Source organism: Cyanistes caeruleus, chromosome 1, assembly GCF_971803275.1.
Source record: "Cyanistes caeruleus chromosome 1, bCyaCae1.hap1.1, whole genome shotgun sequence".
Classification (NCBI taxonomy): domain Eukaryota; kingdom Metazoa; phylum Chordata; class Aves; order Passeriformes; family Paridae; genus Cyanistes; species Cyanistes caeruleus.
In genome coordinates, this window is record NC_141701.1 from 35,295,670 (window position 1) to 35,309,905 (window position 14,236).

Consider the following 14,236-nt stretch of genomic DNA (forward strand, 5'->3'; position numbering starts at 1 on the left):
GTGTTTATTTTCTTGTTTTTTGTAGCAAATTCTGAAATCGAGGTCTCTGTGTCTGCAAGAAATGTGAGAAGGTTGCTTAGTTTCCAGCGATACCTGAGATCTTCCCGTTTTTTCCGTGGTATCACTGTTCCAAATTCTTCAAACATTTTAGATGATGATTATAATGGACAAGCAAAGGTTGGTTGCTTGATTTTTATTTATTTAAAGTATGTTTTTCTAAATGCTTGCTAGTATATGTATCACATACTAAAGGTGCGACTAAATACCAATTTTAGGCATATTGCTTTTTAAGCATGGGTGTGTGTATTTTTTTTTTTTTTTTATATACATATATGTGTATGTATGTATGTATATATTGTAATGAAATCCAGGTAAAATTTCATGGTTTGTAGAAAGCTCCTCTACTGCCCACAAGTTTACTCAGATGAAGACTAGTGTATTTTTGTTATTGTTGTTTTGTTTCTTTGGGTTTTTCTTTTAATAGCTGGTGAATTAAGGATGCCTTTGAATGATTTAGGAAAAAAAATGAAGAGAGGAAAATGTATCTGTATTTAAGAAATGCAGTGGAGCAATTTAGACACATGTTCCCTTTGATTTTTTTAGGCTAACCTCACTAGTGAACAACTGGGAAAGTGACTGCCAAAACTGAATAAAGTGCAGTGAATGGTTTTCTCAGGACATGCTTATGTCAAACTGACTCTTTCTTTGGTAGGCACTTCTAGAAAAGAAAAGTGATAGCTGTAATACACTTGTGCAGCACTAAAGCAGGGAAAGTAGATACTGGGAAGAGAGATGTTGCTAAGGGAGCAGCCACCTGGATGAGGGCTGCTGTATTTGTGAGTGAGGATGGGCAGTGCTGAAGGGGACTGAGCAGGCAAAGATTATTCAGGTTATTCAAGATTCCGAAGGCTGTGCTTTTTTGTCATCTGACACAGAAAAATAATATACTTATAATACAATGGATGTATCCATGCTCAATATCATCATGCTGTGGTGTAGGAAGAAATCCGATAGCCCAGAGAGTGGATCTTAAAAATGTACATATAATTTAATCATAAAAAGTTAGTGTTAATGCTTTTGTTTCTTCTGATAGCAGAGTTCTAGTAGCTGGTAGAGAAAAGCTAGAACCTATAATTGGATCACAAAACAACTCTACCAATCTAATGAGAATAGGAGAAGGCAGGAATCTGTTGTAAAATGTGCTGGACAGGTATTTCTGATACAGGTAGGGGAGGCAAAGACTGGGACTGCTCAACTGTGGTGAGGCCTCTTGTACTGTTTGCTATTCTTGCTCATCCCTGTAGCAGATAGAACAGTTCATGTGGAGCAGCTGGGATAAAGACGTGCTAGTTCAGTCGGGTGAAAAGTCAAAAGCCAGGTTCTTAAATTAAAACACTCATACAATGGCTCAAATGCCTAGTGAATCATCTAGATACTGTTCTATGAGCAGGGGAAAGAAAGAAAAGGTAAAAGTCTACACAGAGATTAATGGTCTTTTTATTTGTAAATGTGTGATGTTTTTCAGTTATCAGACATATTTCATTATTCTTTTACTACTATTTTTTAATATGTAGAAATTGTAAAGATTTGATCTGTCCCTGAAATCCTAAATACTCCAAGCTGCAAGAAGATAGGCATATACTGATTGAAAAATGACAGCTCTTTTGTTTCTTTTCAGTGTATGCTGGAGAAGGTTGGAAATTGGAATTTTGATATTTTTCTTTTTGATAGACTGACAAATGGTGAGTTGACTTTCGGTGTTTCATTTGTGCTTCATCTTTTAGTATAACTTAACTGTTGCACTTATGTTGCAGTGTCACATGTGATTGTTCACTAAAAACTGTAAATTCCAGGTAGTACTTTTTGATTTAATAGTATTTAATATGAGTCCTAGTTTGCCTGGTCACTCCATTAAAATAATGATACTGTCAGTACTGATACTAATCACTGATTTGTAGAAGAGGCCCTTGATGTACTTTATAGGTTGCTGTTCTCTTAGTAATTTATAGTAGTAATTTGATACAAATTAACAAATAATTTTATGATCTTGGACTTTTTTTTTTCAGTTATGGGATGCTGGTAGTTTTTATGGTTGTGTCCAAAAGATGAATGTATTTGTTTTGGTTTAGGGCAAATTTGGGAGAAAACTTCTAATGGGCCCCCCCCTCCCAGGAAGCAAACTCACGTGGCCCCTTTCTCCCACCTCTCAACCGGTTTGGGAAGAGATTTCTCTGAGAGAAGTGGAAAAAACTTGTTTATTTCACAGACACAGCACTACCCAGCACAAGAATGAAAGATATCAAATTACAAAACTTTTTGCCATTTTGAAGAGATGACAAACTTCAGAGGGTCTCTTTCCTGGGGGTGTTGGCTCTGTTATCAGTCCCTCTGGGGCTGGAAAATGCCACTGCCCAGGCTGGGCTCCCGGTAGTTTATGGGTGTAAGCTCTCGGTGGTCTTTCGAGTTTCTAGTTCAGAGCAGGTTCAATTTGTTTTAAAAAAAGCGAAAGAAAACAGTCCAGGAAGACCTCTCTACTCTGGCTAGCTGGAAAGCCAAGGCGATCTGTGTCTTGTTGCTTGTCTGTGCTGTAGTCAAAACAAAGTAATTGCTACCTCAGTACAATCAGTACAAGGTTTTTCTACTCTCTCGTGCCACGGGCTGGGCGCCAATGAATGTATTTGTTTTGGTTTAGGGCAAATTTGGGAGAAAACTTCTAATGGGCCCCCCTCCCAGGAAGCAAACTCACGTGGCCCCTTTCTCCCACCTCTCAACCGGTTTGGGAAGAGATTTCTCTGAGAGAAGTGGAAAAAACTTGTTTATTTCACAGGCACAGCACTACCCAGCACAAGAATGAACGATATCAAATTACAAAACTTTTTGCCATTTTGAAGAGATGACAAACTTCAGAGGGTCTCTTTCCTGGGGGTGTTTGCTCTGTTATCAGTCCCTCTGGGGCTGGAAAATGCCACTGCCCAGGCTGGGCTCCCGGTAGTCCACGGGTGCAAGCTCCCGGTGCTCCCCCGAGTCCCCAGTTCAGAGCAGGTTCGATTCGTTTCAGAAACAGGGAAAGAAAACAGTCCAGGAAGACCTCTCTGCTCCGGCTAGTTGGAAAGCCACGGCGATTTGTGTCTTGTTGTCTGTCTGTGCTGTAGTCAAAACTCCCGATGCGGGGGGGAGCAAGTACAGGCTCTGATAACAGACTCAGTGCTTCTTTTCTACTCACTTTTACTCTTAGATGAAATTTTAAGAATACAAAATCTGTGTCTGGGTTAGGTGGACGAATGGGGATACAATTTAACATCATAACCAACTCAGGATAGTAATTTATATTGAATAAGTATTTTTCCGATAAATGTAGTGTTAGATGGAATAGTTCTATTGCTCTTTAGTGCCATAAGAGGCACATTGGTGTTAATCCATTATAATTATGACATAGAATACCTAGAGACTTGGGAATTAAGCAGAGGGAAGCTGCTGTACACATATCTTGCACAACTTAGGAAAAGGAAGAGAACATTTCGGTGACTTTTGTGTGCCCATACAAATAGCAGTAGGAGCTACAGGAGTAGTTGGTTAAAAAAAACCCTAAGTATTGTTCATTTGTAGGGAAAAAAAAGATCTGTGAATGTGCTGGGAAGGAGGAGAGAGGGCTATTGCAGTGGGTAGGATGGTTTTGCATTATAATCTCAGCAATGGCAGCTGGGTTTTGAATGGAAGGAGGAGATGAGCAAGTCCAACATCACAGTGACATTTGTGCCAGTGTGGGAAGAGAATAGAGGGCAGCTCTTGCAGATTTTGTAGCAGTCATGTGGAAAAGGTAGCAGAGTTGCAATTAAAGTTGCCAGAACAAGAAATTAAGTTCAAAAAGCAGAATGTGGCACCTAAAGATCTTTTTCTCTTCTGTTTTATTGAAGGGGTGCTGGACTTAACCAAGTGTAAAAGTAGTAAACTCACAGTTACATTTAATACAGAAAATCGGTAGGAAAAAATGAAAATAGCAAGGACTTGTACAAATAGAATGCTTATATAGGTAATGGTAAACTTTACATAACTGCATGAGGAAAAGCTATACGTACAAGTTAACATGTAAGCATAGCTACTTTTGGATTAGCTTGTCAAAAAAGTTGTCCTTCTCTGAAGAGCCCTTTCTACCTTTTATACATGCTTTTTTCAAAAGTACCTACCAGAAGAGCTTCTATTGTGGATGCCTTACGATACCACCATCCATTTTGCATCCTAATTAAATAATTTTTGGAGGACATTTGGATCAGGCAGCCTTGTTCTTGAAAGTTTGGAAGGGCAGAATGCTGTATATAAAACTCTGCTGGATGAGGTGCCCTGGATGAGCCTCTATGAAAGAACTTCCCCAGTCAATGTTGTTCCAAGAATTGCGTATTTCCTTGTGATGAGGTGGCATGTACATGAGAATACATTAATTCTAGCCTAGTAATAAGCTTGATTTGCAAGGAATTTCTGTCTTTTTGTATCTCAGTTTCTGTCTCTGCTAGGTTCTATAATGCTAAATTAAGATTGGCAGCCATGATATTGTTTGCAGAGCAAATAATGGACAAGCTATTTCAAATAAACATTATGGACAGTTTATCTTTTTATTTCACCACTGCAAAAGATTATAATAAAGCTAAGAGTAGGTGAAATATATTATAAGCTTGTAATAGTTTTAACAATACTTAGGGCCCTTTTTTGTAGAGTTCTGTGTGAAATAAAAAGTCCTGCAAAATATATGATGAAAATTAGAGATAGCATATTTGCAAAGTGCTCTAATCAATAGTGTTGTCTAACTTTTCTCTTTGCCTGATTATATTTGTATTTTGTGTATATGTTTGTGATATGTTGCATAAATATAATTATAAAATTAAATATCTTTATAATGGATTTGCATGTTGAAACATGTTGGTTTTTTAATGTTCAGTAACATTTTCTTCTGTCAGTTGCCATTGGACAGTTGGTGAATGCATTAGAATTAAGCAAAATCACTGCTTACTAGAGACAGCTAATGGAAACTTGTCATGCATTAAGATTTAAATATTTATAAATGGTGTAGAATATCATGACTTGGTGTAGAGAAGTTTGCTTGTATAATTTTTGTGACCAATTTGTTTGAAATAATACTTTTCTTATTATATTCCAATGAATTAGTATTTTCATCTTATTTTTAGGAAACAGTCTAGTCAGCTTAACCTTTCATCTGTTTAATCTACATGGACTAATTGAACACTTCCAATTAGATACGATGAAACTTCGTAGATTTTTGGGTAAATACAGCTTTTTATTTTGATGAATATTGTTGTTTATCTGCATTTTTATACTTTAAATGAAGTCCTGGTTGTAGTTTAGCAATAAGGTTTAAAGGATACTGATGCAATCTACATTGTGCAGTGATTTAAATTATATTGAGATGATCTCTCCAAGTTCTTAGGAGTATAGAATATTCCATGTTAAATCTAAACAAGTATTAACAAGTTTAATAGTTTCATGGGCAATGCTGTATTTTATTTATTAAATTTATTTATTATCTATTAAACAATCAGGAATATATGTGACATTGTGTGACATTTGTATTGGGAAAGGCTAGACAGCTCCTTTCTTGGTTCTGATTTCTAGTTCTGTATTGATCTTTACTTGTTTCCAATTATATAGTTCCCTAACTGTATGGAATATATCAAAAATATTTTCTGGTGCCAATTTGGTGTTGTTTCTGGCTTTCTCAAATTCTTCTAAAAGTAAGCGTTGTATACTGTGGACATGGTTTCTCCGTAGATGGAGTACAGGACAATTTTAATTGAGTGTCTGGGCCTGTGTCACTGGAATGCTTCTTTGGAAAGAATTGTAAATACAATGTAGAATATTCAAACCAAGTTGTACATTCACTTGACAGATCTGTCTGCGTCCCACTACATAGACAGGTGCTGATGTGAGACCACCTTCCTTTGGTTCTTCTGTGACAGTACCTTTAATTTTGAACATTATAGGTAGAATTGTGGTGGGTTGATTTTTTTAACTGAGCAGGAGAAACAAATTTTTGGTCCCCTTCAGCAGTTTTTCCACCGTTTCAGAGAAAACAATTCTGTGGTTACAAAGCTTGTCACTTAACAGGGGAGAAACTACATTTGGGAGTCTTTTCTCCCTTTTCAAATATTAGGATCTTTTTGTTTTCATAATTTAGTTCTTCAGTTAAAAAAATATCAGTTCTGTCTTGCATTTCATGTTTTAAAGTGAAATAAATTTTCTCCAGTTTCAGGAATGTTAATCAGCTGACCTTAATGACTGATATGTTGGAATGGAGGAAAATTATTATAGAAATCTGATTTTTAGGCTACACAAGTTCTAACTGAATGTGGTTTGTTTTTCTCATCTGGTTAGTTGACATTATGCAAATTATAATACTTGAAAAACCAGTTAGAAATTACTGGCTTGGTTAACTGGTTATCATAAGATGATGACACTACATATGACTATTCAAAGTTATAATCTACTAAAAATGAGATTAGACTTTGAAGAAGGCAGAATTTATTCTAAATTTGAAATTCAGTGCCTTTCCTTTTTTGTTAATGCCTTCTACTTACTTAGTATCAGTAAAAAGCTCTTAGTCCATTGTAAAATCAAGTAACCTTTCTTCCAAATACAGCTTCTTAGCATGAACAAAATTCATTGTTTTCTCTTGCTACCTCTTATTCTCTAATCCATAGAAATCTGAAGATCAAATTCCACAAGGCTAGGAGAGCTCAGATGGTCCAGGACCACACAAAATTTACATTATATGAGACTGTACTGGAATCTTATAAGTAGAAAAAGCTGATTTTAGTCCCCTGTAGGATCTTGGCTTTTTTATTTGTTTATGTGTATATACACACACACACACACAGAGTCTTTCAGTGATTTCCATCCTCTACTTGGAGATCCGCATTTTCTTACTGTGTCTTCACAGGTTCTTATTCCAGACTTGAACCAGGGAAGAGAAAATGCAATGTTGTGCTATTCCAGTTCTGGAAGGTTGTGATCAAAATGTTGACCTAGGTCTGCTTTAATAACATAAGTAAGTTAGGAAAATTGTAGAGTTCAGGTAGCTGGATTAGCCTATGAAACCACAAAATAATTAAGAAGAAAGCCAGGGATATATGCCATTAATGCCCTTGATGTGAGGTATCGGTGAGAGAGGGTTCTGCAGGTAATAAAGCTCAAAAACATTTATATTGATTTTCATTTTTGATATGAGCTGTAAGCTATCCATTGAGTTCTATTGAGATTACATGGTGGTGACAGTATTTTCATTATTCATGGACCACAGCTCTTCACAAATAACATGTCAGTAATGCTCTAACATTACACTCACAATTTCATGGATCCTTTGGGCTTGTAAACTAAGTAGAAAAGCTTGTGGGCATGTTTGTTTGGTAGGACTGACACACTGTAGTCAGACAGGAAAATGTTTTTTGAGGTTTGCTTGGAAGAATTAATGTGTCAGGCAAAACTTTAGAATATAGTTTGATTTGTGTTTTAGATCTTCTTCCCCTCCATCCTTTATAGCATTATAGTTTTTTCATTCCCTGTACTTGGGCTAATGTTGATGCCCTTTAAGGAATTCTACCTATAATGGTCAAAGACAGCCAGGAAGATGGAGGAAAGAGGAGGAAAGCAAAGAAGTTAAATAGGGAATATTGAATCTAGGTATAGTTAGTCAGACCATCATCTCAATGAGATTCTTTTCTAAATTGCTTATGGGCTTTAAGTTTGCCTGCGTACAAGTATGAGAAAATGCCTAAAAATAGAGTTGGTTTTCCATGACCACTTTCCTGAATGGGAAAACAAAGCAGTTCATAGGAAAGCAGTGCTTAATTCCTCTAAAATTCTATCTGTTTTTAGGTCATGATATGAAGTCATCCTAATGGTTTGGTAAACAGCAAAATTTTCATGTTGTATTCAGTGTTGCCTCGCCATTCAGGCAGATTGTCAAAGACAGCCTTCTCTGGGAAGTTGTCAAAGTCAGATTATGTATCAGTCAAATCTCAGATTATATATTGATTCAAGTTTGCTCTGAGGTGACTTTACATGTAGTTGATTTCCTTTAGCAAACACTGTTTCTTTGCATAAAAATCTTACAGCTGCATCGTGGTTCAGCTGACAGTTTATTGACTCTGATGCTTTTATGTATATGTAACTTGTGATATTGCATATTTCTGTACCTAATAGGGGCATATAAAAAGGTCCTTGAAAAAATTGCCATTTTATTTAAATTTGGATGTGTGTTATTTTCCTGCAGTTATGGTTCAAGAAGATTATCACAGTCAAAATCCTTATCATAATGCAGTTCATGCTGCTGATGTGACTCAGGCCATGCACTGTTACTTAAAAGAGCCCAAGGTAAGGCAGCTTTCTCACTTTTACATCACTCATACACACAGAAACATGTGTGTGTATATGCATATGAATGGATTGTGTTCACGTATCACAGAATCATTTAGGTTGGAAAAGACCTCTGAGATCTGGTCCAACTTGTAACCAAACACCACCTTGTCTACTAGACCATGGCACCAAGTGCCACATCCACTTACACACCTTTCCTTTAACACCTCCAGGGATGATGATTCCATTACCACCCTGGACAGCCCATACTGATGTCTAATCACCCTTTCTGTGAAGAAGTTTTTCCTAATGTCCAACCTAAACCTCCCCTGGCACAGCTGTAGACTGTGTCCTCTTTGCTGTTGCTGGTTAGCTGAGAGAAGCTACAACCTCACTTCAGGCAGTTGTAGAGGGCAGTAAGGTCATAGATCCATATATAAATTTACATGCATACATGTATGTGTATATGCACATATAGGTTTTATCAAAAGTAAAGAAACCTAAGAACCCAACAAGAAACACTTCTGAACTCTCCCTTGCCCTCCCTGTTGCTGAGGCTGTGGATTCACACTTAGTATACTTTTCTTTTTTCCCCCCTTCTGAGCTGACATTGTCTTTTGTGTGACTTCCTATTAACTAGAGCAGGGAATTAAAGTTGCAGCTGTTTAACATCGTGCTGTGCCCCAAGACATTCATATAGAATTGCAGCCTGAGTCAGAACTGGCAATAATAAACCTGTGTACTTGTCATCTGGGGTGGTTTTTTTCCTTCCATAAATTACCATTATTCTTGCTTTGCTCATCTTTGCTGTTACTGAACAGTTTGATTGTGCGAGAGGCAGTTCACAGCAATACATCAGGAGTTCTCTTTGACTTTTTAAGAAAGGGTAGAATGAGAGACCTTAAGGAACTAAACTAATTGAGGGTTTGTCCTCACTACTTGGACTACTGTCAGGCTGCTGTAAGTGATGACTTGGACAATTTCAGGGCAAAGCGCTGTCCTTCTATATAAAATTGAAAGCTGTAGTGCACTGTAGCTAGAGAAGAAGTTATCTGCCTTGATGCAGATTATCACCAATCTGGTATTCCCTTGAATAGCATAGCTCCTTATTCTGATTCTGAGGTAAAAACAAGTAAGTTTTGGCTCGATAAAGCCTTTTTCAGAGGCTCTTTGCCCACTCCTCCCACTCAGTTTCTCAGTGCTGCTCTCAGACCAATTGGTGCAGTGAGCCTGATCAGAGCTGATACATGATGAGCTTTCCTATGGCATTCAGTTTGGAAGCTCTGAGCATTTTTTATTTAATACTTGCGATGGAAGTTTTGTGAAGCTTCAGATACAAGTACAGACTTTGTATTTTTAGTAACATATACAGCTGTAGTTCAGTGTACTGAACTGCAGCTCTGTTGCACTAAAGTACGTTACAAACATGTGAGGTGTGATAGATGGCAAATGCAACAGGGAACGAAAACTTCTGTCCTTGCAGGCTGTCTGCTGCAGTTCAGCTTTATATGGACAGAACTGTCCTCTCTGTTTTAGTGCAAACTAGGCTTTATTACTGAGTTCAGACTTTTCAAACCTCTCAGCCACAAGCAGGAACAGCTATGAACAGTGAAAGTAAGTCCATGTAGATGCATGCTGAGTTAATTGACATGCACATTGAAAATACTTATTTGTGGCAGATTTTCCTCCTTTTTTCTGTTCATGTAGACCTTGGTTCTGTTCATGGTAGACCTTGAAATACAATTTTGCAAGAGTAGAAATACATCCAAAACACTTCTAAGTCTTCCAGAACATTAGTTTCTTACTCTTAGGAGGAAAGGGTTTTCATGCTTTTTAAAATACAGTATGAATTTAAAGATGAATAGACACATACAAATGGACTTGGTAAATGAGAGGGAGAGCTAATTTTAAGAATTTTCTTCTTTTATGGGGTCTGGTGAGGAAAAGCGCTCCATTACTAGACACAATTATGTTTTGTGCTGGCAGTTTTTAAGAATGAGCCTTGCCATTCAGAAAGACTAATTCTTAAACATTGTTGAAATTTTGTAGCTTTTGGGGGGAAATACTGTGAAAAGTCAGTGGAATGTTAGTTTTAGATGTTCAAGATTTTCTCCAAATTTCTATTGGCTGTTAATTACTGAAAACCAAAAATGCAACACTCATGCACTTTTTCTAAGGCCATATTGCATTACTAACATTTGTTGGGTTTGCCTTGCAGCTTTCCAAATCTTTAACTCCATGGGATGTCCTGCTCAGTTTAATAGCTGCTGCCACACACGATTTGGATCACCCAGGCGTTAACCAACCTTTCTTAATTAAAACAAATCATTATTTAGCGACTTTATATAAGGTAAGGATAAAACCAATTGTTTTGTTAAAACCAGATTTGGAGAGAAGTACGGAAAAGAAATGTAAATTGTGATGTGTCTAGCTAGTGGTAGGATTGAATGCAGATGCAGTTTCCATGTCACTGGGATAAAAAACTGTGCAAATTAACTAAGTATTCAGGATTTGTGAGTTTTAACCTCCTTGGGAAAAATAAAAAAGAAGAAAATAAAACACCAACCCCAAACCATAGCCAAATTGTCTGGTGCTGCTCTTGGTTTAAGAAAAAGGCATTGACTGATATGTGTTACTCCCTTTTAATTCACAGAATACCTCAGTATTAGAGAACCATCACTGGAGATCGGCAGTGGGGTTGCTGAGAGAATCTGGTTTATTTGCACATATGTCATTAGAAAACAGGTATGTTTATACCACATAGTATAGATTGGTTTGAGATACAAGCAATCTGTCAGCTAAGACAGCCCTGCAAAATAAGATATTGCATGGCAATTTTGAGTACAAAATGTAGAGATCTATTCTAAGAATTCCTGGATACAGTGCTGGTAGAGTAGAGCAGTTCATGATGCAACGTGATATTTGGAAAATAACATTTATTGCAAGCACATTGAAGGGGTGTATTCATGTAGTCGAACACCTGTTCAGACTAAACTTGGCAGTCTTTTCTCATTCTGCCACCACAACTGTAGTTTTAAATAGACCATCTTCACCTACTCTTGACAAGCAATAATCTTGAGACAATCAGTTCGTGCATTTTTAAGGGAAAAAAAAGGTAGGGGGAGGAAAAAAGCTAAAAACTGTTTTAGTCTTCCTGAAAGCTGCCAATGAAATATTCTGATATTTCTGTGAATGTTACAAGAATTTTTCAGGAAAAGAAAACAAACAGTTCAGTGAAAATGCTTGTTAAAAAGCTTGTATAATAATAAATATGATGAAAAGCCATGTAGATCTAGTGATGACTGTTGTTCTTAATTGATATATTTCTGAATGTTTGGTGTCATTTATTTCAGGCAGCTGATGGAGAGCCAGATAGGTGATCTCATTCTTGCTACAGACATCAGTCAACAAAACGAGTACCTGTCCATGTTCCGATCCCATTTGGATAGAGGAGATCTATGTTTAGAGAATGCAAACCATCGTCACTTCATCTTACAGGTGATCTTGCTGGTCATATTTTTGAAAACAGCATTTTAGTGTGAAAACGAATCTACTGTAAAATACTAAATACTACTTCTGCCAGATTTTCAAAATGAAGCAGGACTATCTTTTAGTCTTTCTGTTCCATTACAAAAAGGTTGTTCCCTCCAATTCCCACAGCCAGCACTTCTCTCAAGTAATGGTGTGTATTGCTAAGTCTGATAACTTAGAGCTGCTGAAGCAAGATGTTTCCAAGACAAGGTTTAGCTCTTCCAGCAACTCCACTGCAGCCTCAGAACTGTGAAATGCTTTGTCAGAACATATTATGGGGAAGGAAAGCACTGCTGTTGTGAATCAGTTCACAATTGTGCTAGTAAGCTTTAGCAAACTTGAAAAACAAAAGCCTTGGGAATCTTTTTAGGTTTATAGGCATTTTCTTACTAGGTTCATATTGTGGGCTATAAGAGGCAGTGGACAAACAGATGAGAAGTTCTGTCTTGTGCAAACCATTGCTAAAAATAGAAGCTTGAGAGCTAGAAATGGAAAACACTGCTTGCTTGCTTTGATGCTTCTTTTTCTGAAGTTATTTTTGTCTCCTGTACCCAGTGAGTATACTAAATATAGTGGCCCTGAAATACTTTGTGTTGACTGAATTTCCATATTACTCAGGGATGATCATGAGATCTCACAGTTCCCCCAGGGTGTTTTTTAAATATTACAGAACATAACTTTGGAGCACAAATGGTAGGTAGGTTTGTTATTGACAAAACCTAAAATAATCTGCTATCAGGAATTAATTACAGGCACTTCTGTTGGAAGAAAGGCGATCTAATACTGTGTGTTAACTTGTTAGATGGCTTTGAAGTGTGCAGATATTTGTAACCCCTGTCGGACATGGGAGCTGAGCAAGCAGTGGAGTGAAAAAGTAACAGAGGAGTTCTTCCATCAAGGCAAGTAAGAGTAGAAGTATCTGTTAGTATAAAATGTATTTAGTGTGGAGAGAGCATCCATGACCCTTAGACCATTTATATTTAGCACTAGCAGGGATGTACAGTATGGGATTTTTTTACTTTCATGGGTTGTGTTTCCTGCAAAAGGTCAGTTACTAAAACTCTGCAGAGAATCTGCTTAGAATCTGAACCTGAAGTGGCAATACATCCTTTTGTATAAAGGGGCTCAAGATTAATAATTATGGCCACTTTGAAATTGCCCTAGCAGTTTCAGCAAATTATGGAGTATGTTCATCATGTGTCTTCAATATTTAAACTTAAGCTCTAAGGCTGGTTGGTAAGCAGGTAAGAGCCAGGGAGGTTTTAGTTACTGTGAGCAATTAATAAATCCTTTAACTGAGAAATGGAGTGAATTTGCTCCATTATTATTAAATTGTTTTACAATACAATTAAGGCTAGTTTGGTGGACTTGAGACCTCCTAATTTGCATGTGAATATGGTAAATGGGGAACATTTATATATTTATTTGATGCTAATTATGTGAGACTTAATCTTAGATAAAGGTGATGGGGAAGCCAGAAACAAAATTGCCTTTAGCAAGAAATTTCTGAAGGCTAAGCTATCCTCTTCCATATTGCTGAGGGGGGATTAGTTTGTAATTTCTTTGACAATGTAGGAGGTTTTGCAAGAAAGAGGATGGTAATCCTTCAGGAAACCTGCGTGGTTCTATGGGGTTTCTGTAATTACTGTTTGATGAAAACCACCAAGTGTTTAAATGCAGTTTTAAGTATTGTTATCTGACAGATCGACTTGGTTTTTGTGAGATGGGAAGTAAATGCACACCACCAGCTGCAGGGTAGTGTCCTTGTTAACCAGCACTCACAGCTTACCTCTGTTAGTGTTTGATTTGTTTGGGACTTGATGATTTAATGGTTGCCTTTTACTTTTGTTTCTTTAGGTGATATCGAAAAAAAATATCACTTGGGTGTGAGTCCACTTTGTGACCGACAGACAGAAACTATTGCCAACATCCAGATTGGTAACTGCAATTCAGTTCATTTTAGTAGATTTCTTTCAGCATGCAATTTGAAAAAAAAAAACCACTCTTTGGATACTTTTCCTAGAGGCTGAACAGACTGTGTGTGTGTGTGGCAGCACTTTATTATAAAGAGCAATTTTATTTTTCTTTGCTATATAATATCTCTTGAATTGTTTATGAACGATGCTGCCCTGACAGTCCTGGAGCTTCTGTTTCCTCACAGAGCAGGTACAGTGTGGGAGGCAGCTGTCTGACTTCTCCCACGCTGCTGCCCAGAACTTTCCTCATCTGAAGTGGTATTTGCTGTATAAGTGGAAGAGGAGGGTCCCTTCCCCTTGCCATGTGGTCTCAGATGCCTTTTGCAGAGAGCTTGCCACAACTGGGCATGCTGGGTTTAGCTTTTTGG

General features: G+C 37.3%; 1 protein-coding gene across 5 annotated transcripts in view; it reads left to right on the forward strand.

The window, feature by feature from the left end:
• PDE7A (phosphodiesterase 7A) overlaps nt 1-14,236 on the forward strand; it is a 76,827-nt gene that overhangs the window by 59,538 nt on the left and 3,053 nt on the right. For all 5 annotated transcript variants that reach the window (XM_023920980.2, XM_023920982.2, XM_023920979.2 and 2 more), the window contains 9 exons: nt 26-177; nt 1,679-1,742; nt 5,178-5,273; nt 8,279-8,379; nt 10,580-10,711; nt 11,015-11,106; nt 11,715-11,859; nt 12,695-12,791; nt 13,750-13,830. In XM_023920980.2, coding sequence (XP_023776748.1) covers nt 26-177; nt 1,679-1,742; nt 5,178-5,273; nt 8,279-8,379; nt 10,580-10,711; nt 11,015-11,106; nt 11,715-11,859; nt 12,695-12,791; nt 13,750-13,830 — 960 coding nt within the window. The remainder of the gene's footprint in view (nt 1-25; nt 178-1,678; nt 1,743-5,177; nt 5,274-8,278; nt 8,380-10,579; nt 10,712-11,014; nt 11,107-11,714; nt 11,860-12,694; nt 12,792-13,749; nt 13,831-14,236) is intronic.